This window comes from Galeopterus variegatus, unplaced genomic scaffold, assembly GCF_000696425.1.
Source record: "Galeopterus variegatus unplaced genomic scaffold, G_variegatus-3.0.2 Scaffold8562, whole genome shotgun sequence".
Classification (NCBI taxonomy): domain Eukaryota; kingdom Metazoa; phylum Chordata; class Mammalia; order Dermoptera; family Cynocephalidae; genus Galeopterus; species Galeopterus variegatus.
In genome coordinates, this window is record NW_007734673.1 from 43,557 (window position 1) to 69,454 (window position 25,898).

A 25,898-nucleotide genomic window follows, 5' to 3' on the forward strand; every position below is an offset into this window, starting at 1 on the left:
GACACGGGCGCTCCAGACCCGTCGCCATTTTTTCCTCAGTGGTAGTTATTTTTCAGGTACTAAACCCAGTACTCCCTTGAGGGTTTCTTGTAAGGGTGGTTGTGTGGGTAGAGTATTCTTGGCTGGCAATTTCTGTCTTTTAGTATTCTGAATATATCATCCTATTCCTTTTTGGTTTTTAGGGTTTGCGATGAAAAGTCTGATGTTAGTCTGATTGGGGCTCCCTTATAGGTGACTTGATGCTTCTCTCTTGCAGCTTTGAAGATTCTCTCTTTGTCCTTGAATTTTGCCAATTTGACTATATCATGTCTTGGAGAAGACCTTTTTGGATTGAATACAGTTGGGGATCTTTGAGTTTCCTGAATCTGAAGATCAGTGTCTTTTCCTATACCTGGGAAGTTTTCTGCCACTACTTTATTGAATATGTGTTCAATGCAATTTCCTTTTTCCTCCCCTTCTGGAATACCCATGACTCAGATATTTGAGTGCTTAAGATTGTCTGATATTTCTCTTAAATTTTTTTCAATTTTTCTCTTAGATTTTCTTCAATGTTTTTAATTCTCTTTTCTTTTCTTTTTTTTTTTTTTTTGGTCTGCCTGTGTTATTTCAACCAGCCCATCTTCAAGGTCAGAAGTTCTCTCTCCTGCTTCTGCAAGCCTGCTGGTTAAACTTTCTTTTGTGTTTTTTATTTCATTGAATGAATTTTTCAGCTCAGCAAGCTCTGCTTTTCCTCGTTTCATGGTGTTGTCTAGCTGAGTTTTCTCGTATCTCAGTTTCCTTAGAATTATCACTCGAAATTCCTTGTCAGACATTTCAAGGGGTTCTGTTGAATGAATTTTTCAGCTCAGCAAGCTCTGCTTTTCCTCGTTTCATGGTGTTGTCTAGCTGAGTTTTCGCGTATCTCAGTTTCCTTAGAATTATCACTCGAAATTCCTTGTCAGACATTTCAAGGGGTTCTTGTTCTATAGGATCTAGAACTTGAGAGTTATTCCCCTTTGGTGGTGTACTTTCTTGATTCATATTTCTGGTATCTTTCCTTTGATGTTTAGTCATTGTGGCAAGGGACTTCATGGTCCACTGGTTCAACATTATTGTCTGGCTAGGATCCTGCCAAGCCTGCCAATTTGGCACGGCTGTCCCAGTGCCTGCTCGGTCACCTGCTGGTGCCTCAGCCACGTGGTCACTGTGGGTCTCAGGCCTCCCCGGGAAGTGCCTCTCTCGTTAGTGTGCATTCAGCTGGGCTGGGGATGGGGTTTGGCAGCAGCGAGGCCTACCTGCTTGGTCATGCACTGGCGCCGTAGTGCACATGATCTCTGCGGGTCTCGGTCCTCTCCAGGGGGACACCTCTCTGGTCAGTGTGCTCTCAGCCAGGGCAAGGATGGGGTCTGGCGGTGGCGAGGCCTACCTGCTCAGTCGTGTGCTGGCGCTGTGTGGCACGTGGTCTCTGCTGGTCTCGTGCCTCTCCAGGGGGGCGCCTCCCTGGTTGGCATGCAGTCAGCCAGGCTAAGGCGCTGGGCAGGCTATGGGACGGCAAGACGCAGATGTAGGGAAAGAAATACAGATGTCGAACACCACCTGGAGGGTTCGCAGGCACGTCCAGCACTCAGGCACCGAGGGGAGGGAGAGAGAGAGAGTATTAATTTTAAATTATTAGGAGAATCAATAGATTATGTTGCAGATATATTATGATGAATTCATGAAATATTATGCCACTTATTAAAATATTTATAGAAGACTTTACAATATGGGAGGATGCATATTTTTCAATAATACACATTAAAAAGCAGATTATAATATTGTATTAGCAACATGATATATCTATTTGTCCATTTTTAATGGAAAATAAAAATTCTCGAAAATACAGTACAGCATTTTCTTTTTTTATTGATTCTGCATTTTCATGAGTAACAAAGCTGACCCTCACCACCTATGCCCAAGATGTGATGATCAGATCAATGCTATCAGCATGCCTATTACCACAAATTGCAATTATTCCCTGTCTCCAACCCAATTACTTCGTTACCTCCCCCCCAAACCCTGCCAAAGCAACCCTAAGCATGCTCTCTCCCTCTGCAAGTCCAATGCACCACTGTAGTCTTTCTTTTCTTCTTTCTCTCTTAGCTCCCACTTATGAGTGAGGACATGCAGTATTTTTCCCTCTGTAGCACAGCATTTTTTATAAGATTTGATGTATCTTTTCTAAAACTCTTGGTATATTTCTACATTGTTCAATTTTTTCTATTAAATAAATTATTTTATATCAGAAAAGTAAATGTTTTTTAAAATACTGTTAGACATTTAGAAGTAAAAACATTTGTGTTTTTGATACTTTGAAGTATATTTCCTTTTTAAATTAGGGAATAATTAACAAGCTCTATTCTTAGAGAGTAATTAATTTTTTTTCTTTCTAAAGTAATTATCCCCTTAGTTTTACTGTATTTGATGAACTTTGTTTTTGATGAATTTGTTCAAAAAATTAAGATTGAAGTTTTCTGGTTTCGAAGGAGATTTGTAATATCAGTAGATAATTATTCTCTCAATGTTTTAGGTAGATAGATGTGGGATTTTTTGTAGTTTTCACCTTGAGATGTGTTTGTTATAAATAATACTTTCTGTTTATAATTATACAAAATAAGTGTTTTCAAGCTTTTCTGATTCTATAAAATTTTTTTCTCCTAGGCTTATATCATTTTAAATTAAAGCAGTTAATCACTCTTTTAAATTGTACCTTCCTATGCTTTTTTTGGTAGTTGTTTTAAAGCATGAAATATCTGTAATTTAATGTTAAAATTAAAGTTGAATTTAAGGCTTTTGGAATTATGGTCAATCTTATGTAAGGATGTGCTGTCAAATAAAGCTTCTCGTAGTCTTGATTTTATAACCAGCCACCATTTTATTCTACACTGTTTATTAACTGGAACTAGTAAGAAGTCAAATGAGTTTTGTGAAACTCACTGAAGAAAATAACAAATAATTCTATAAGATTTAATATACCACTTTCATTTGATTGACGGGATGAAACTATCATATTAAAAAAATATTTTTGAATGGCTTGTATTATCATTTAATAGGTATAACATCAGAATTTTACTTTTTTTGTGTGTGTGGCTTGCCAATATGAGGATCTGAACCTTTGACCTTGATGTTATCAATACCATGCTGTAACCAAACAAGCTAATCGGCCAGTCTTGAATTTTACCTTTTTGAAAAATTAAAATCTCTCTAAGACAAAGTGACTTATGCTTGAATTAATTATGGTCAATTGAATGCATCTGAAATTGTTATGTAATCTTTATTCTTTATACTTTAACACAGTATTTAATAGTGATTAATCACTTGTAATTTTTAATTTGAAGTCTACTTGTAATTTTTAATTGAAGTCTACTTAAAAATTATTTTATGTAAAAAAAATGTATTTAATGAGCTCAAAACAGTAATTACTGTTACTAAAATGAATTTAGGTTATTATTATGTTAATTGTTTGTTCCAAAGGTTGCACAGTGAATTGAAAGATGCTGATGAAAAGCCATTGGAGGCCCTTCCCTTTGGCACAGAGATAGGAAATGATATATATACAGATGATGAAACAGTCAGGAACCTTCAAAAACAATTGCAACTAGCAAATCAAGTGAGTGACATATGTTTTTTCAAAAAATTATATCCTGAATTAACCACTTTTAAAAATCTGTGTTAATCGTTAATCATTATTTATGAATAACAGAATAACAAAATTGTTGACATTTCGATGATTTTTTTTACAATTTACAAGCTTGTAACGGGAAGCAAAACCTGTAATAAATGCCCACTGTTGTTATAAATATGATTGTCAAATATATATTTTAATTGAATTATAAAGATTTGACATGATTTTTTTTTGTCCTGTAAGATTTTAATGTCAAAGGAAATTTTTAAAGAAAAAAAATCACCTCACTTCTCTAAATTTACATTTTTCAAAGTTATACTTCTAGAATTATACTTTCTCCCCTTTTTTCTTTTCTCATAGTAATTGAAATCTTTGGGAAGCTATGTATCCTGTTGTTCAACACTTTAATTTTTTGGAATTTATACACAAGGGAATTTTATTTTCATTTACAATTTTATATCCCAAGTGTCTCATATCTTGCACGGATTTGGATCTCCATTCTTCTACTGTCTAGCTATATGATCATAGAAAATCTCTTTGTGACTCAGTTTTTTTAATTTATAAAAGGGAATTAGAAATTCTGGATTACAATTTTGATTTTATAATTATCTGTGAGAAGTCATAGTTTTATTTTTTAAAAGTTTGGTTTTAGAATTCTTATGAAAGTGATATTTTTAGGTAAATCAAAAAGGCTATATTTAGCTATGTAGGGAACATGTATTTAACACTGAATCACTGAATTTTAAAAAAGGTAACTGGAAGAGTTTTAAAAAGTAATGGAGGAAATAAATGATGAGGAAAGCATGTCTTTGTTCTAGACTGGCAAGGATTTATAATTGTTTATATTGAAGTAAATGGAAATTTATTTAGACTTATAAATACTTTTTTAACCAGATATTAAATATGAGGATACTTCAAAAAGTTCATGAAAAGTAGAATTAATAGATAATACAAATATTTCCATGTAATTTTTTAGGTATCTTCATGTGTCTTTCAAAAGCCATGGTGCAATGTGCACTCTTTAACCATTCTGAAATGTTAAAAAATCCATAAAACAATAATCTCAAGTGTTACTTCTGCTTATTACTTACACTCGTGCATACATGTTATGTATTAATTCATTTTTACAGTTCTGATAAAACATTTACAATTGTATAATTACTCATCACTAGATTGGAAGACCTTTGTGTCATGCATGAAAACTAGATGAAACCAAACTGAGCAGATAAAAACTAAATACTATTTAAAGTAGAAAATTGAGAGAAAAAGAATTCTGTTACGTTATGCTTTATCAAAGTAATAAGCATACAGTGTTTAACTGACTATTCAAATAACTTCATCCTTTCCACAAATATTTATTAGGTGCTTATTACATGCCAGACAATGTGCTCAGTATTGAGGCTACAGTGGACAATGTTGGTTCTTGCTTTCATTGAACATACAGGCTTTTGGAAGAAGTATAGCAAGGGTGATGAAGTCTTGGGTTCATTCTGCTCAAACTTCTTGAGTTTGGTCTCCATTTTTCTTTCTACCTCTGTGATCTTGGTAAACTTCTTTGTGCTTCACCTTCCTCATTTATATATGGGGATTATAATAATTCTTATCTTATGGAGTTGTTATGGTAATTAAATGAAAAATCCCCATAAAGCACTTAGTGTAATGCTTAGCACATATGTAAGTTAATAAATTTACCTATTATATTTATTTTTTTATTTTTTACTGTTAGTAAGTTTTATTGAGTTATACTTTATATCCAACAAAGATCATCTATTTTAAGTGTACGGTTTTATGAGTTTTGACAAAAGTATACAGTCATGCAGCTGCCACCACAATCAAGAGATAGAACATTTCCTTCACCCTCATGCTTTCTTTCAGTCAATCTTCGCACTCCTGGTGTCAGACAACCTCTGATCTGCTTTTTATCAATGTAGTTTTGGCTTTTCTATCTTTTTATATGGAATCGTGCCATACAAAATCACTCAGTATGTAGTCTTTAGTATCTCACTTGTCGGGCCCGCCGCCAGCCGACCCAAACAGCCCTAGCCTCGTTCCTTTTGGTGGGCGAGCGAATGGCCCGGATTACTCTTTCCCTCCGTTCCCCTTTGGAAGGAGACGGGGGAAGAGAGCCGTAAAGAGAGGTGAGCACAGCTGCTGGCCCCAACCAGCCCAGTTTAAAGGACACTCAGATGCAGCGGGGGTTCTGTCGAGCAGTTCCATTTATTATCACACAAGCACTTGCTTTTAAAGGCAAATGGGGAAGGGAGTTTTACATCCTCCAATCAGCTTAAAGGTTACAAGAGCATGCATCCTGTCTCAATGCCTAGCTATTGCAATCACGCAGTGTTCATGAACGCAGAAGCGCGTAAGGGCTAAGGCAAGGTTCCCGCAGACACTCCCACCCTACTTCCTCCCGGCACCGTCGTAGGCTGCCACATTAATATGCCCTTGTGGGCCCATAATGGCGCCACTTGTAATGTCACTTAAGATGGTGTTAGTTTCTAAGGCCCGACATCACTTATTTTGGTCTTTGAAAAATACTCTTAAGCAAATGAAATGACATGCCACAGGTTGGAAGAAAAATATTTCCAAAATATATATCTGAAAGGACCTGTATCCAGATTATATAAAGTCTTACATGTAATAAAAAGACAAATAACCTAATTTTTTTTTTTTAACATTCCTTAGTAAATTTTATTGCAGTCTGGCTGCAGGTGTGTGACTGTTGACATGTGTTAACTATTATACTCTCTTCCCCAGTCTTACGTTTCTCAGTGCTTACACTTGAATAGCAGTGTGGAGTAGTATCATACAAGAGCAATCATAGTAACAATCTACATTATTTAAGTGCATGCTGTGTTCCAGGCACTGTGATAAGCCATTCATAGGCATTTATCTTATTTAATTCTCACAACATTCTTAGACAACAGGTACTATTATTTCCCTCCATTTACTGCTGAGGAAACTGAAGTTCAGAGAGATTTAGTGAATTTCCCAAGGCCACGTGGCATGTGGGCTGATACCTTATTAATTACAGACAATTAATGTATTTATAAGAAAGTAATTTTGAAAATTACATATACTATGGAACCAGCTTTTCTATCCTCAAATACCATTTAGAATCAATACAACTCATTTTGTAACCTTTTTTCTCCCATAATGTTAAACTTCATTTCTGTCTCCATTTAACAAAAATGTACCTGTCATCACGGGGAATTTACCTATTATTTTTATCATCATCTTTATCATCACTACTGAACAGCAAAGCAGACAAAAAAGAATTAAAATTACATGCAAAGGTGCTTTGTAGAGCAAATATATTGCTTTAGGAGCCAATAGCAATAGTATAATATTAAGTAACTAATTTGATATTTTTAATTTGGAATATCTTGTGCTACAGTAGTGTGATTTGTAAAATTTTTCTGGAAGGCCCTTTGGCAATAAGAGCCTTATATATGTTCATATCCCTTGACCAAATAATTAGATGATGACACTACATAGATTGTAGAAATTTCTTCTAAGGAACTGTATGTAAAAGTCTATGAGTAAATATGTTCTTTATAATATTACTTATGATAACTAAAAATTGGAATAGTTTAAAAATCTAAAAATGTGGAATTAGTTAAATTGTACTGTGTCCAAATGGTAAGTTCTACCATTTTAAAAAGTAATGTATTAGTACAGTGATTTTCAAATTTCCTAATCACCTGAGGGCTTCTTGAGACACAGTTTGCTGCCACTCCCTCCTTCTGGCAGTTCTGAGGTGATGCTGACAATGCTGGTCCTTTGATAACCACTGCTGTAGGAGAATCTGGGTTTTGTAACTACTCCTCCAGGTGATTCTTGTCATCATAAAGGTTTGGGAAACAGTGGGACCCTTGAGATTATTGTTTTATGGATTTTTTAACATTTCAGAATGGTTAAAGAGTGCACATTGCACCATGGCTTTTGAAAGACACATGAAGATACCTAAAAAATTTCATGGAAATATTTGTATTATGGCATTTTTATGACCGTTCTACTGAAAAGAAAACTGAGTCTTAAGAAAATAGATTGTCCAGGATCATTCAGCCAAGAATTAGAGATCCAACCCAAGCCTTCTGGCTCCAGATTCTGTTTGTCTACAAATTTTAAAACTATGTAGGTTTTAGGAAAAACAAATGTCTGTGTTAGAAGACGGGATAATGGTTATTTGGGGAGGGGGGGTTGTAGTAAATGGACAAAGTCACAAGTGGAACGTTTGGCTTCTAGGTGATGGTAATAATCTCTTGAACTGAGTGCTGGTCACATGAGTACATTGACTTTGTAAACGTTCTCGATTTGAGTCTCTGAATGCATGTTATATGTCAGTAATAGTTTCATAAAAACATAAACTTATGTTTATTTTAAATGTATATTCATTGTGTTCAAAAAATGCAGATAGTGTACCTTCTTACTAAAACTGAGGGAGTAAATTAGCTCTGACCTGATTTAAAAGCTTAGGCTTTAGAGAGAGAGAGACGAAGGTTTCTTCCTGACTCTTGTCAACAACTTGCTGAGGGACCCTGGACAAGTTGCCTGAACCTTAGTCTCTACTTTCTAAAAAGGCAGTAATGGTCTCTACCTCTAGGTCAGCATTTCTCAACCTTCTTGATTTGAAGACCCCTCATCCAGGACACTTAAAAATTATTTAGGATCCCAAAGAGCTTTTTGTTTTTATGGGCAATATATCTATCAACATTTATTGTATTGGAAATTAAAACTGATACTTTTTAAAAAAACAAATGGGAGCATAAGCACTTATTCCATTAGCCCTCAGAGCAATGATGACATTACATCATATAAACTTTAGAAAACTCCACTGTACACTTATGAGAGGATAAGAGTAAAAAAGGCAAATAATGTCTCCATATTGTTATGAATATAATTTTGGCTTCAAGGTCTTCTGAAACAGCCTTGGGAACCCATACCACACTTCGATTATGCTTTATTGAAAGAATAGTTAATGACCTAATAAAATTTTCATTATAAAATGCCAAGTGAACATAGTACAATACATATAGTATATGATTCCTAATTTTGTTAAAAGAAAAAAATTCCAAAATTCTCCCATAGAGTCACATTCATAAACATTAATACATTCAACACGTATAAAGATGATTCTATCTAGAAGTTAGCAATACTTATTAGGTGGTAAAAATCCTCTATATTTCTGTATTTTCCTAATCTTCTGCAATGAAAATTTATTACTTTTACAATCAGAAGAAATATACTGTACTGTGCCAGTTTTTTGTTTTATTTTGTTTTCACTAATTTCTAAGGCTTACACTTCATCATGGAACAAGGAGAGTGGTGTAAATCTATATCTCTATTAATGCTTTTAATTATAGCTAAATCTAATTTAAAAGACAATTTCAAAATATGGAATTTTTTGTGTTTAGGTTTATTCTCTAAATTATTACTGCTACAATTTCGTATCATCATAAATGTTACAACTATAATACCATCTTTACACAAGTTCTATTTTTATTTTGTGACTGTAAGAACTTATTTTATATGGTATGATCCACTTTTACTATGCAATAAGTAGCCTGATAATAATTTAATGAGTTATCAAATATTTTTATTTTACAGGAAAAAGTTCAGGCTGTGGAACTCTGGCAGACTGTTTCTCAGGAATTGGACAGACTGCAGAAACTTTACCAGGAACATATGACTGAGGCCCAGATTCATGTGTTTGAAAGTCAAAAACAAAAGGTAATCTTGGATTTCATGGTTTTCTCATATATCGAAAAGAAATTGCATTCTGAAGAAACTTTTAGAAAGGAACGCTTAAGCCTCTACTGTGTTGTTTATGTTAACAACAAATAGATATTTGATGGTTAGAAATCACTTGAATGGGTAAGATAATTAAAACACCATCCAGTGTACATTCAGTTCTATAATGTGATAAGCAACAAAAGCTATGTTCAGTTCTTAGAAGCAGCTATAAGGTTATTTTGTATAATTGGACCTCCAGAACTTTTATTTGCTTGATTTCCTAACTGGCTTAAAACAAAACAAAATGAAACAAAACTGTTCATTAGGTTATGGCCAGTGAAGAAACCTGCTCAAATACAGTGACAACACTATATAAAATGAAAATGTTAGCACCCTTCAATGTGACCCATTACTAAAATAGATATCAAATTTATCTATCATAAATTAATCAAAATAGAATTTTATAATAGGAAGGGATTTTAATGGCTATTGAAGACGTCTTTCTATCCAAAGCAAGAATCATTTTACATTCTTTCAAAGTGTACATCTAGCTTTTACTTTACTCCACTATTGACAGGAACTCACTATCTCACAAGACCATCTATTCTGTTGGGAAATCTGCCTCCTTTATTCCTCCATTTGTTCTTTCACTGCTAGGTGCATGGAGCACTATGGAGAAATTCCAATTTTGACCCCTTTTGTGTGTATTTTGACTTATGGCTGTTTAAATAAGTTGGTTATCATACTTTTCTTCACCTCTCATTTATAGACTTTTCAAATAACAGTTTATGAATGTTATTATCATTATAATTAGGAATTTCTACCTAAAGAATTCATAATGATATTTATATGATGCTTTACAGTTTACAAAATGATTTTTCTGTACATGCCCTGGTTTGAAAACAATCCACATGTAATATGATCAATAGGGACTTTTATCTCTGAGATCTAGAAATCATTTTTAATATAAGTCCTTTAGGGCTATTGCCTCATTTAGGTCAATCAACTAATCCCATGAGGGTTTTTTTTTTTTCCCCACTTGAAGATCATTCTTATACTGTAGCTATGCAGTTAAATATTTTTGTACAAGACTTTACAAATCACACTTCATTTTTATTTCTCCCATTATCTATTAATCTTTAATTTTGTCATCATATTAATAGCCTCGTGTCATCTGTGCAAATAATGTTCAATAGGATCATAGCAGCTAATTGAACAATTTTCAACTTGTATGGCATGAGAATTTCAGAAAAGGGGGTGAGAAATAACTCCTGTGCCATAGTTTGTCTTGTAGGTTTTGAGTAGGTTTGAATGTGCTTTTCCAGTATTGAACAAAGCCTGTCTAGCATTTGGAATTTCTGATCACTTACCATTTTTGATAATATACTTCTTTGAGTTTTAAAATAGTATTTACTAATGGATTGATTTGTAGAAGTAATGATTTCACATAAAACATAAATAGCTATATTTGTTTCAACATTGCTACCTTACTTAATTTTTAATCATTTAAAAATTTTTTATCTTATTTCTTCAACTATTAATTCACACAATAATAGAAGAAATACTACTGACATCATCTAACTCAGGCATAATGATTTTAGACTTGACTTTATTTTGATTTGCGATATGGGTTGCAAACCAAATGCTATTTATGTACTCTCCCTATCTTCCCACTGTAGGATCAGCTGACCAGTTGTCAACAACTAACCAAGCAACTTCATGTTACTAATGAGAATGTGGAAATGGTAGGTGAAAATAACCGTTCAGTGTACTGTTTATATAAACTAGAAATTGTCACTATGGATAATCATATTTATTTTTGCTGATGCAAATCAAGAACAATAACCAAAAAAAAAAAGTTGCATGAAATTAAAAAATTAAAATAGGTAGGCAATACTCATTTCTGTTTTATCTTTTTCTTTCACATAAAATAGCGATGACATAGTTCACAGTACCTTTGATGACCTAACAAACATCTATTTGAAATATAGCCTCATCTGAAAATCTTGTTAGGGTCCTTGATAAGCTCTCCTAAAACTAATCTTTTTTTTTTTTTCTTTTGAAGCTGGTTGGTGGGGGGATCCAAACCCATGAACCTGGTGTTACAAGGCTATGCTCTAACCAACTGAGCTTACCGGCCAGCCCCTAAGAGTAATCTCGACTGTGAACTCTTCAAGAGTATTTCATCTGGCACAACTTCAAGTATATAATAAGAATAGTGAACTGTTTGTTTAGTGAATGAACAGCCTATTTCCTAAAAAAAAAAATTAGGGAAACTAAGAGCCATGTGTTAGTTAATTAACCACTAGCTTTGTTAGTACCAAAGTAATTAGTACCAAAGTACTAACTTTGGTGCAGCTAAATTTTTCTATAATTTTTTCCTAAAACAAATATAATTACCCCTCCCAATTCTACTCTTTACCTTTTTACTTTCTCATTTTTCTTTTGTTTTCTTAATGCTCTTAGAATTTTATTTTTACCTCATTGTTGAGTAATAGGATTATGATGCACCAGGTAATTCTTTTTTCTTTCTTCATTCTCACTTAGTTACTCTGTCAATTCTTGTTAGTACCTAATAAAAATGTCTTTGTTTAGGAGTGGAGTTGTGCCATCAAAAGTAAGTTATCCAATTTTATTCTACTTTAAAAAATGTTCTCCTTAACCAAGTAAACAGTTATTGAACAAATCTCTCCCTAGTCTACTTTTGCTAACTTTTGAATTTCCAATCACAATTTTTGATAATGTACTTTTTAGAGTTTTTAAATACTATTACAAGTGCTATAGAACAGAATGATTACTGATTTCCATAATTAAGAAAGGGTTTTTTTCACTTAATATATCTCTACATGGAATTAATACTTTCAACTAACAACACAATTATTCATTATTTCTTTCAGTTTTCCTCCTAGAATTGTGAGAATTGTATAATCATTTGGTATCTTATACTACAGAACCCATATTTACTATAAACAACCCAAAATAATTTTGATGAAAGAAATTGTGGGAAAAGGTTGTTGGAGCATTCACAGGGAATACATTAAAAATTTCTAATGCAGAAAAATTCATAGTTTCAGGCCAAAGCTAAGAATCATAAACTATGGATACAATAAAAGTGATAAAGAAACGGTAATATAGATAAAAGAGGGTGTTATAAAAAGCAAAGACTATACAAGTGGTTAAAATAAAGGAAAATGGTTAAGAGAAATCTTAAAACTCGAGTCTTTCTTAATTTATATAATGGATATCAAACAAGACTGCTAAGTGTAAAGAGAGAAAGTTCAGCGATTGTAAAGATCTTGTACATTCTCAAAAAGCATTCAGAGCGTAATCACTGGACAAGTTTCAGTCACAATCAAACTTGAAGAAAAGTGCCTTTAAAAACCAAGCAGTTATTATCAAAAAGACAAAAAATAATAAATGCTAGTGAGGATGCAGAGAAGGGGGAACTCTTATACACTTTCTGTGGGAATTTATATTAGTATAGCCATTATGGAATACTGTATGGAGGTTCCTCAGAAAACTAAAAATAGAATTACCATATGAACCAGCAGTCCCACTGCTGGATATTTATCCAAAGGAAAGGAAATTAGCATGCTGAAAATATATCTGCATCCCCATGTTTATTGGAGCACTACTCACAATAGCCAAGATATGGAATCAATCTAGGTGTCCAACAACAGATGAATGGATAAAGAAAATGTGGTATACATACACAATGGAATACTACTCAGCCATGAAAAAGAATGAAATTCTGTCATTTGCGGCAACATGGATGAGCCTGGAAGACATGTTAGGTAAAATAAGTCAGGCACAGAAAGATAAATATCACATGTTCTCAGTCATATGATGTGGGAGCTAAAAAATAAATAAAATAATAAGTTGAACTTTTAGAAGTAGAGAATACAATGGTGGTTACTTGAGCTGGGAAGGGAAAGGGTCGGGGGAATAGTGAGAGGTTGGTTAATGGACGCAAAAATTACAGCTTGACAGGGAAATAAGTTCTAGTGGTATACAGTAGTGCTAGGCATTGATAATTAACAATAATTTATTGTATGTTCTCAAATGGCTAGAAGAGAGGTGCTTAAATGTTCTTATCACAAAGAAATGATAAATTTTTGCAACAATGAATTTGCTAACTATCCTGATTTGATTGCTACCCATTGTATACATGTTTTGAAATATAACTGTAACCTATAAATATGTAAAATCAATACATTTCAATTTTAAAGTAAATTAAACAACTTTTTTAAATTAGTAGGGGGTTCCTATAGATGTACAATAAAATGATGAGTATGCAATGAGTAAATATTTTCCTACATAACTTGAGCAGCATGACAGAGTAGAAAGTCCTGAACCCTCCTTTCCCCCACAGACACGGCAATTCAACAAGTCACAGACACATTTCTTATGTGAGAAATTAGAAACTAATTGAAAGGTTCCCACATCCCAGGAGAATGTGAAACCAGACTCACTAAAGTTAGTAGGGAGATTCAGGACACCCTCTCGCTGTAGACTCTGCCCCTGATGCAGCACCATGTGATCAAAAAGATACCCCCTATCTCCCAGTTTCACCGGGGGGAGAGAAGGGGTTGTTATGCACGTTCAGTGTCCCAAATTTTCTGAAGGGCCTCCTCAGAGGACTGACTTCTGTCTTACCAGTTTTGGAGCTCTGATGGCACAGTCTAGTCAACCCAGAGAAAAATGGAATCATTGGCTTGGGCTGATAAATCCCATTGATCCTACACCCTGCTCAGTACAGAGCAAGTGGATGCAAATCAGCTCTCAAATTCCCCCAGGGAGGGAAAGGGTTGATTCATGCATCCAGCACTTAGACCTCTCTGGGGCTGCTCAGAGAATTAGCATCTGTCTCGATAGTCAGGAAGCTCTGACAGGTCCAGCACAGGCTAAACAGCCAGGGGAGAACAGAAGTGGAGCTTAGACTGGTACATGCCACAACTCCTCACGCCTCTGGCTCAGCACAGAGGAAGCAGACAAAAACTATAGCTACCAGCATCTTCCTGGGGAGGGAAAATGTTGGTAAAGGCCCTCAGTATATCTGGCCACCTGATTGGTAGGGGTCTTTTTTTGTATGAGGTCAGTCCATGAAAACTGAGAGAGGTGCGTGCTCTCTGCAATGCACAGATACCAACACAGAAAGCCACAGGAAAATGAAGAACCAACCAAAGATGTTCCTAACAAAGGAACATGATAAATTTCCAGAAATGAATTCCAATGAAAAGTTATGATTTACCTAATAATTAAAAATAACTCTCATAGATACCAACACAGAAAGCCACAGGAAAATGAAGAACCAACCAAAGATGTTCCTAACAAAGGAACATGATAAGTTTCCAGAAATGAATTCCAATGAAAAGTTATGATTTACCTAATAATTAAAAATAACTCTCATGAAGATGCTCAAAAAGGTCAAGAAAACAATGCATGAAAAAGTGAGAATTTCAACAAAGAGAAAATATTTTTAAAAGTACTGAACAGAAATTATGGAGCTGAAGGACTCAATAATTGAACTAAAAAATTCACTAGACGGGTTCAACAGCAGGCTAGATCAAGAAGAACAAATGATCAGAGAACTCACATCCAATACCCCAATCTTTCTAGCGACATCTAAAGAGCCTTGCTCCTATCATACTGATCTCTGGGTATTGACAAAATTTGGCACATTCTAAGCTTCAGCGGGGTAACACAAAGATTAGAGAGGCACCTTAAAATCTCTGATAGGATAGGTTGATGAAAACCTCCTACAAAAGCCCAATATAATAAGATAGGGAAAGGTAGGTGTCTTAACTAATGTGCAGAAACTAACAAAGAGAATCAAGGGAAATGATGAAGCACAGGAATATATTCCAAACAAAAGAACAAGGTAAATCTTCAGAAACTGATCAGAATGAAGTGAGATTTTGTGATTTACCTGACCAGGAATTCAAAGTAATGGTTGTAGAGATGCTTACAGAGGTCAAGACAGCAATGAAAGAACAAGATGAGAACTTCAACAAAGAGATAGAAAGTATCAAAAAGTATCAAGTGGAAATTATAGATCTTAAGAATGCTATAAGCAAACTGAAAAATTCAATAGAGGAGTTCAACAGCAGACTTGATCAAGCAGAACAAAGAATCGGTGAACCTGAAGGCAGATCACTGGAAATTATCCAATCTAAGAAGCAAAAAGAAAAAAGAATGAAAAAGAGTGAGGAGAGTGAGGATAGCTTAAGAGATGTGTGGGACACCAGCAAACAGAAAACATACCTGTAGGGGCCGGCCCGGTGGCGCACTGGATAGTGCGCCGCTTGGGAAGCGTGGCGGCGCTCCCGCCGAGGGTTCGGATCCCACGTTCGTATAACTTCGTATAATGTATGCTATACGAAGTTATTACGAATTGAGAAAAGCAAGTTACTAAAACAAGACACATCCAAAATGATAAAATTGATAGTTTTTTTTTTAATATTTGAAAAGAAATATTGAATAGCGGTACTTATTTACGAAAAAAAAGAAAACATACCTGTAATTGGTATGCCAGAAGAAGAAGAAAGAGATATAGGGACAGAACACATTCAAAAAAACAATGGCAGAAAGCTTCCCACATTTGGGGAAAAATTAGAAAGCCAGGTACATGAAGCCCATAGGACACCAAATAAGTTGAATGCAGAGCAACCCACAACCATGACACACTGTAGTCAAAATGTCGGAGACAAAGAGAGAATGTTTAAAGCAGCAAGGGATAAGCAAATTATCACATATAGGGGAACCTTCCTCAGACTATCAGCAGACTTCTCAGCAGAAAACCTTGCAAAGCAGGAGGGATGATACGTACAAAATACTGAAAGAAAAAGACTGCCAACCAAGAATCCTATACCCAGCAATTCTGTCTTTCAAAAATGAAAGAGATACAAAGATATTCTCAGACAAACTAAGCTGAGACAGTTTATCAGCACCAGACCTGCTTTACAAAAAATGCTAAAGGAAGTTCTTCAAGCTGAAAGAAGATGTTGATTAGTAACATAAAATCAAATAAAAGTATAAAATTCACTGGTAAAAGTAAGCACATTGTCAAAACCAAAGCACTCTAATACTGTATTATCAGTGAGTACATTGATGTTATCTCCAGTATGAAGATCCAAAGGCAAAAGTGTTAAAAACAGTTAAACCTGCTATAATTTGCTAAGGCATACATATTACACAAGAGATGTAAAATGTAACATCAAAAACATAAAATGAGAAGAGAGAAAGTAAAAGTGGAGAGTTTGTGTACGTGATCAAAATTAAGCTATTATCAGCTTAAATATACTTGTTTTAAGTGTAAGATGTTTTATGTAAGTCCCAGGGTAACTGCAAAGCAAAAGCCTCTAATAGATACACAAAGGAATAAAAGAAAAGAACCAAAGCATAAGACCACAGAAAGCCATTAAACCACAAAAGAAGAAAGCTAGAGAGGACAAAGGGAACAAAAAATATACAAAACAACTAGAAAACAACTAGCAAAATGGCAAAGTCTATACCTATCATTATAATCTTGAATGTAAAGGATTAAATTTTCTAACTAAAAGATAAAGAATGACTGAATGGATAAAAAAACAAGACCCAACTATACTCATATGCTGCTTACAAGAGACTCACCTCACCTGTAAAGAAACACATAGACTGGAAGTGAAGGGATAGAAAAAGATATTCTATGCAAACAGAAACCAAAAAAAGAGGAGGAGATGCTACACTTATGTCAAATAAAGTAAACGTTAAGTTAAAAACTGCAAAAAGAGACAAAGTCATTATAAATGGTAAAGGGGTCCACTGAGCAAGAGAATATAACAATTCTAAATACATATGCACCCAACACTGGAGCACCCAAATATATAGAGCCATATTAACAGGTTTAAAGGGAGAGATAGACTGCAATAGGGAATTCTCCCAAAATCATCATATGAAGCCAGAATTACCTTGATTCCAAAGCCAGACAAGGACACAATAGAAAAGAAAACTACAGACTAATATTCCTCATGAACACAGATGCAAAAATCCTCAACAGAATACTAGCAAACTGAATCCAACAGCACATCAAAAAGATTATGCACCATAGCCAAGTGGGATTTATCCTGGGGATGCAAGGATGGTTCAATATACATAAATCAATTAATACGATACACCACATCAACAAAAGGAAGGACATGAACCATATGATCATCTCAGTAGACATAGAAAAAGGATTCAATAAAGTTCAACATCCCATCATGATAAAAATTCTCAAAATAAGTAGATGAGGAAGGTACCTCAACCCAATAAAGGACATACATGACAAACCCACAGCTAACATCATACAGAATGGGGAAAATTTGAAAGCCTTTTCTCTAAGATCTGGAGCAAGACAAGGATGCCCACTCTTACTGCTTTTATTGAACATGGTACTGGAAGTCCTAGCCAGAGCAATTAGGCAAGAGAAAGAAATTAAAGACATCACATTGGAAAGGGGGAAGTCAAACCATCTCTCTTTGCAGATGACATAATTTTATATTTAGAAAAACCTAAAGACTCCACCAAGAAACTGTTAGCACTGATAAACAAATGTGGCAAAATTGCAGGATACAAAATCAACACACAAAAATCAGTAGCATTTCTATATGCCAACAGCAAACAATCCGAAAAAGAAATTTAAAAAACAATCTCATTTATAATAGCTACAAAAAAAAAATACCTTGGAATAAATTTAACCAAAGAGGTGAAAGATCTATACAATGAAAACTATATAACACTAATGAAAGAAATTGAAGAGGACACCAAAAAATGGAAAGATATCCCATGTTCATGGATTGGAAGATTTAATATTGTTAAAATGTCCATACCACCCAAAGCAATCTACAGATCAATGCAATCTCTATAGCAAAGACATTCTTCACAGAAACAATCCTAACCTCATATGGAACCATAAATACTCTGAATATTCAAAGCACTCCTGAGCAAATGGAACAGAGCTGGAGGCATCACACTATCTGACTTCAAAATATACTACAAAGCCATAGTAATTAAAATGTTACAGTACTAGCATAAAAACAGACACATAGACCAACAAAAGAGAATAAGGTATGCAGAAATAAATCTACACATTTACAGCCAACTCATTTGTGACAAAATTGCCAAGAACATACATTGGGAAAATGATAGTCTTCTCAGTAAATAGTGTTGGGAAAACTGGATATCCATATACAGAAGAATGAAACTATATGCCTATCTTTTTCCATATGAAAATGTCAACTCAAAATGGATCAAAGACTTGAATGTAAGACCCAAAATTATGAAACTACTATAAGAAAACATTGGGGAAATGCTTTAGGACATTGGTCTGGGCAAAGATTTATTGGTGTAGGCAAAGATTTTGGAGGTAAGACTTCTAAAGAACAGGCAACAAAAGCAAAAATAGACAAATGGGATTAAATCAAACCAAAAAGTTTTTGCACAGCAAAGGATACAATCAACAGAGTGAAGAGACAACTTGACACAGGGGAGAAAATATTTGCAATCTATCAATCTGACAAGGACTTAATAACTAGAAAATATAAGGAACTCAACAGCAAAAACAAAAAAATCTGAATTAAAAAATGGGGAAAGGATCTGAATAGACATTTCACAAAATGAGACATACAAATGGCTAACAGGTATACAAAAAAATGCTCAACATCACTAATCATCAGGGAAATGTAAATCAAAACCACAAAGAGATATCTCACTCTAGTTAAAATGGCTACTATCAAAAAGAGAAAATAACAAATGCTGGCAAGGATGCAGAGAAAAGAGAACTCTCATACGTTGTTGGTGGGAATGTAAATTAGTACAGCCATTATGGAAAACAGTGTGGAGGTTCCTCAAAAAACGAAAAATAGAACTACCATATGATCCATCAATACCATTACTGGGTATATATCCAAAAGAAAGGACATCAATATGCCAAAGAGATATCTGTATTCCCATGTTTATTGCAACACTATTTACAATAACCAAGATATGGAACAACCTAAATGTCCATCAGTGTACGAATGGATAAAAAAATAATGTGATATATATCCACAATGGAATATTATTCAGCCGTGAAAACAACAACAATGATATTTTGTCATTTGCAGCAACATGGATGAGTTTGGAGAATATTATGTTAAGTGAAATAAACCAGGCACAGAAAGAAAACTACCATATGTTCTCAGTGTGGCAGCTAAAACAAAATTGATCTCATAGAAGTAGAGAGTAGAATAGTGGTTGCCAGAGGCCGAGAAAGGGAGGGGGTAAGGAGATTGGGAGAGGTTGGTTAATGGGTACAAAAATACAGTTAGATAGGAGAAATAAGTCCTAGTTTTCAATAGCACACTGGAGTGACTATAGTTAATAATTTATTGTATATTCCAAAATAGCTAGAAGAGAAGATTTGAAATGTTCTCAACCATAAGAAATGATCATTGAGACTGTGGAAATCCTAGTTACCCTGATTTGATCATTACACATCGTATATACATGTATCAAAATATCACATGTAAATATCATATATACAATTATTATGTATCAATTTTAAAAATTTATTTTTAAATAAAGTATGGTCCTAGCATAAAGACAGTCATATATACCAATGGAAGAGTAGAGAGAACCCAGAAATAAATCTACACATATAAGGTCAAAATGCAGAAAGAACAATCATCAACAAATGATATTGGGAAATCTGGTTATACACATTCAAAAGAATGAAATTGAATTGAGTTGGACATAATCAACTCAAAATGGATCAAAGCTTAAACCTAAGACCTGTACCTATAAAACTTCTAGAAGAAAACCTAGGAGAATAGATTTATGACATTGGTTTTGGTAGTGATTTCATGCATATGACACCAAAAACACACGTAATAAAAATAATAAAATGGGACTACATCAAACTAAAAAGCTTCTGCACAGCAGAGGAAATAAGTAGTGTGAAAAGGCAACCTACAGAAAGGGAGAAAATATTTGCAAACCATATGTCCAATAAGAGAGTAATCTCCAAAATATTTAAAGAATGTCTACAAGTCAATAGTATAAAAATTAATAATTTGATTTAAAAATGGACTAAATCCTTAAATAGATATTTCTCCACAAAAGACATACAAATGGATAACAGTATATTCAAAAATGCTCAGTGTCACTAATCATCAGGGAAATACAAATAGAACCACAATGAGCTATCACCTCACACCTGTCAGGATGGCTATTATTAAAAAAAAAAAAAATAGTGTGTGAGGATGTGGAGAAATAGGAACCTAACCATTGGTGGGAACACAAAATGGTGCAGCTACTATGCAGTGCAGTATACAGGTTCCTGAGAAAAATACAAATAGAACTACCAAATGATCCAGTAATCCCACTTCTGAGTGTTTATCCAAAAGAATTGAAATTAGGATCTCAAAGATATATTAACACACTTATGTTCATTGCAGCCCTATTTACAGTAGCCAAGTTGTGGAAACAACCTAAATGTCCGTCAAGAAGTGGATAAAGAAAATGTAGTATATGCATACAATGGAATATTAGTCAGCCTTAAAAAAGAAGGAAATTATGTAATATGTGATGACATAAATAAACCTTGAGGGCATTATGCTAAGTAAAATAAACCAATCACAGAAAGACAAACACTGTATGATTCCATTTCTATGAAGTAACTGAAATAGTGAAATTTGTAGAATCAAAGATTGGAATGGTGGCTACCAGGGCCTGGGAGAAGGGGAAAATGGTGCATTACTAGCCAACAGGCATAAAGTTTCAGTCAAGCAGTATGAATAACTTCTAGAGATCTGCTGTACAACATTGTACCTAAAATAAAAAATAATGTATTGTACACTTAAGTAAGTGTATTGTACACTTTGTTAAGATGGTAGCTCTCATGTTAAATATTACAACAATTAAATGAAATAGGTAAAAATAAAGTCTTTCTTTTCCAATGCAGCAGGTAAAATGCCCCGTCCTAAAAATACTTGTTTTTATTTATGTTTTATGCCTATGGATACATTGAGATTTCACATTTTCTAGAGATTCTCTTTACTGAAATCATCTTTTTGAGATTTGCTCATCTCCATGAAGTTACTCAAAAATATTTATTAATTCCATAATAAATTTCTTGCACTAATATAGGTTCTCCAAGTTGTAAGAGAAACATGAATCATCCATGAAATCTCTTTCTTCTTGGTAAAACAGGACTGACATATGAAATAATCAGTGAATAAGGTGGTAAAGTAGATGACAGTTGAAAGGGATGCTTCCCTAGACCTTTATAAATCTACACATTCTAGAATATCAGTATAGTACATAATTTTATTTGTTATCATAAATGTAGAACAAAGCCATATTCAGATGTTGTTGTCTTAGTAGGTTTGCAAGCAGGTTAAGCACTTTGGTTCCCAACACTAGGCTCTTCAAATGCACAACTCCAGTTTATACTTCTGCTTTCCACTATGAATTTTTCTTTGGCGTGTTCATAAATAACCAAAAACATAAGCATTAATTATGCTATGCCAAGGCACTATATATGATAAAACACTATTGGTACATTACAGATATTATAGAATTCAGAGATGTGAGTCTGTTTGGGTTGAAATTGTTGAGATAGCTTCATAGTAGAATTTGAAAAGATATTAAAAGTCATCTGTTTCCCCAAATTACATAGACATCCTCTGTTAAATACTTTTCAGTTAGATGGTGTCTTGTCTCTCCTTTGACTATCTTCTTTAAAAGATTTTATCACTTCCCCAAAGAGCCTGTTCCTTTGAACTCTGATTATTAGAAAGCTAAAATTTATTATAGGATTTCCTCCTATGGATATGTAGTTTTACCTTTTGATGCAGTACAGAACAAGCTCACCACTTCTTCAAGACAATCCTTAAATTATTTGCAAATAACCGTTATGTTTCCCTTGATTCATGCCTGTAATTTGGGGGGAAAAAAAACTTTTCTACTCCTCATACCACATTTAGCACAGAACACTTCTGTGACCAGATGTGTGGGTTTTTTTCCCACACTAACCAGTTCTCTGGTGGACACCGACTTGGTGTCTTATAATTTAGTTCAATTCTGACACAGTCTAGCTGGATTTAGAGTCAGATCCCACAGGTTAAAGGCTGAGTCCCACAAGACTGCACCCATTTCAGATGCCAAGTGCGAGTTTGGGCCTGCAGAACTTCTGACCAACTGGCTATAAATCAGGATTGCAAGGACCAGCCCGTGGCTCACTCCGGAGAGTGTGGTGCTGATAAATCAGGATTGCCACGACATTCTCCTCCAGTTTATTAGAAGGAATGTTACAAAAGATACAAATGAATAATGAGTAGGAAAAGATGCATAAGGCAAGGAGTGAGGGAAGAGGCATGGAGCTTCCTCCGAGCACCCCATCCTCCGTGCTTCTCTATGTGTTCAGCAATCCTCAAGTTCTCCAAACCCTATCCTTGTGGGTTTTATAAGGATGCATTATTATGTAGGCTTTATTACATAGGCATGATTGCTTAAATCATTGGCCATTGGTGATCAACTGAACCTTCAGTCCCCTCTCTTCTCCCTGGAGGTCAGGGTGGGGGGCAGAGTTGGGGTGGGGCTGAAAATTCTAGCCCCATATTTACACAAGGTTGGTTCCCCAGGCAACTAGCCCCCATCCTGAGGCAACCCAGGAAGCAACCTCTACAGTCATTTTATTAGCATACAAAAAGACACAACTTCTTTGGGTTTTAGGAGATTTGTGCCAAGAAACTGGAATAAAAACGAATATATTTCTTAGGATAAATCACAGCATCACAATGCCCAGTGTTAACACCCTTGATGAAGACAGGGCTAATGTCTGGAATGCTGCTCACAGCGCCAATTGTAGCTCTCGTAATCCTGTTCGTGAGGCCAATTGTCTAGCTACACAACCACACTAGTTGTTGGGCTCTTTTACATGCCAGTAATCCTGTACCAACTGGGCCAATTGTTGAGCTAAGGCTGGGTCTGGAGCCCACAGACCCCTCAAGCCCATTCACAGACTGGGTCACAAACCCTTCACATCCCAGGCTGGGTCCCCAGACCCCTCACATACCAGGTTGGGTCACCAGACCCCTTACATGCAGGTCTATGAGCTAGGTAACCAGCCAAAAGGTCCTTGGAGCCATAGGTTGTAAAGCATGGCTGCGCCAGGTGGACGCCCACCCATCTGCTTCACTAAAACTACCTCTCTCTCTCTCTCTCTTTCTCTCTCTCTCTCTCTCTCTCTCTCTCTCTCTCTCTCTCTGACAAACACAGGAATAGCAACAAAACTAAAAAACACATTGGCACACATGCACACTAACTGCACACACATCCACACACACACAATTTGCTTGCAAAGGATGTGCTAAAACCACACCCAATTGGACCCGAGGCGAGGGCCCTGACCAAACTATTCTATTTTCCCAACAACCCTGCTGTTTTTTGCTGTTATTTTTTAACTTTTCTAGCTTGGTATAATCTACCTACCTCTCATTTTTCTATCCTTCTTATACTGCATGTGATAGTTGGTCTCTTAAATTGTGATATGTGAATTGAATACTAAATTCTAGTCTGCAGTAGTCTACTTTCCCAGCTGAAGAAAAAGATGAAATTCTGAATCTTTCATATATCAATAAAGGCATTCATTCATTCATTCCTCAAAGATATAGGTGCTGTGAGGTACTAAATCATGTGTGAGGCACTGGGAGTTCTGGGAGAAGCTGATCCTCAAAAACAGCTCACATTGTGGCCAGAAATATATTATTAAATATATTATTTAAAAATATAATGTTTAAATATAATGCAGTGTGCACTGTAAGGGTATATATAAAGTTTTATCAAAATGCGGAAAGGAAACAGTTAATTCTGCCTGAGAGTGAGTAGGCCACATAGGGTATTGAGGGATGAAGGCAGACAGAATGAGGACATCCCAGGCAAAGGGAAATACAATAGAGTGTTAAAAATATGAAGTCAATGGGGCCGGCCCGGTGGCACACTGGAGAGTGCGCTGCTTGGGAGCGCAGCGACGCTCCCGCCAAGGGTTCGGATCCCATGTGGAGACCGGTTCCCGCTCACTGGCTGAGCGTGGTGCGGGCACAACACCGAGGGTTGCGATCCCGTTACCAGTCAGTAAAAAAGACAAAAAGGGAAAAATATGAAGTCAATGAAATTGGGTAGAACATGAGAGAAACACAATGAAAGTTGCCTCAGGAACTGTAGTTAGTGAGATATAAGCGTGATTTGTTGGGATTGGAGGAGACTGAAGTCAAGACTATCAGTCAGGAGGTAACTATAATATATATCTGAAGTAATATGGAATCCGTACCATCATGGTAAAACCAGCACTTAAAATCAATTCCCTTCGAAAAGGTTTTTCTATGCTTAGAAGACTACTTTATGTCCTACTTTGAGTTCTTCCACAAGCAGATCCTGAGGAAAGGATTTCAAAGCATGTATTTATTTAGGAGGTAATTCCAGGAAGCACCAGTAGGGGAGTGGAAAAGTCAGACCAAGAAGGGAAGTGAAGGCAGCCAGCAAAGGGTTTTTAAAAATCAAGGAGGTTAACGCTGTGAGTAACCGAAACTTAATCCCAGTAATGAACTCTGAAAGCCAGTGTAGAACACAGGCCTCAAAGTTATTCCACCCAAGGAGCAAAGGAGTTCGGGTTATTTATACACCGATTCTCTTCAGTCATATTGAGCTGCTCCAGAGCAGGTGAGATGTTAATTCTACACCTGTAGCCTTCTGCGCAAGTAGGTGAGCAAAAGAGGTTCAGCAAACCAGAGAAAACCATAAGACACAGAAATGTAGTACAGGTCGCTTGAAATGATCCAGGTATCCACTGAAGTAGTGAAGATGAGGAAAGACAGCCAACCTTGTTCTACCCTCAGAAAACAGAATCATCATCATGAATCTCACTTTATTTTTTTTTTCTACTTCTATGCCTTATGGTTAATCTTTAGAGATGCAGTTATTAAATGTACTGAAACTGAAAGTTTCTATTTTTTTTTCTTGTGACAGACTAACCAACACTTTCTGAAAACAATAACTGAACAAAATGTGGATGCCTTATGGTTAATCTTTAGAGATGCAGTTATTAAATGTACTGAAACTGAAAGTTTCTATTTTTTTTTTCTTGTGACAGACTAACCAACACTTTCTGAAAACAATAACTGAACAAAATGTGGAAATCGAGCACCTCCGAAAACAACTTAGGTATTTTCAAAAATGAATTTTGTTTTATTATTAATTATTTTTCTTCAGTGGAACTGATGATACAGTAATTTTTCCTATGGGTTTTTTTTTTTTTTTCCTTCCCTTTTATTAAGCTTCTGTCAATAGCATTTTGTATGTGTGATCTGTTAGGTTGGGAAGAGACTGAAATCAAGACTATTAGTCAGGAGATAAGTATAATATACATGTGAAAGGATATACTATGGTGGTAAAACCAGTGGTTATAGAAGAAAACCAATTCCGTTAGAAATAATTTTCTGTACATAGGAGACTACTTCAT

At 35.2% G+C, this 25,898-nt stretch overlaps 1 protein-coding gene across 1 annotated transcript; it reads left to right on the forward strand.

Moving 5' to 3' along the window:
- Window positions 1-1,284: 1,284 nt before the first annotated feature.
- Window positions 1,285-25,600, forward strand: LOC103608562 (sodium channel and clathrin linker 1-like; the record flags this gene model as incomplete). Its single annotated transcript, XM_008592984.1, has 5 exons — window positions 1,285-1,607; window positions 3,493-3,628; window positions 9,254-9,376; window positions 11,059-11,124; window positions 25,530-25,600. Coding segments are annotated over exons 1-5 (719 nt in total), but the record flags the coding sequence as incomplete, so codon positions are not given.
- Between the last annotated feature and the right edge of the window lie 298 nt (window positions 25,601-25,898).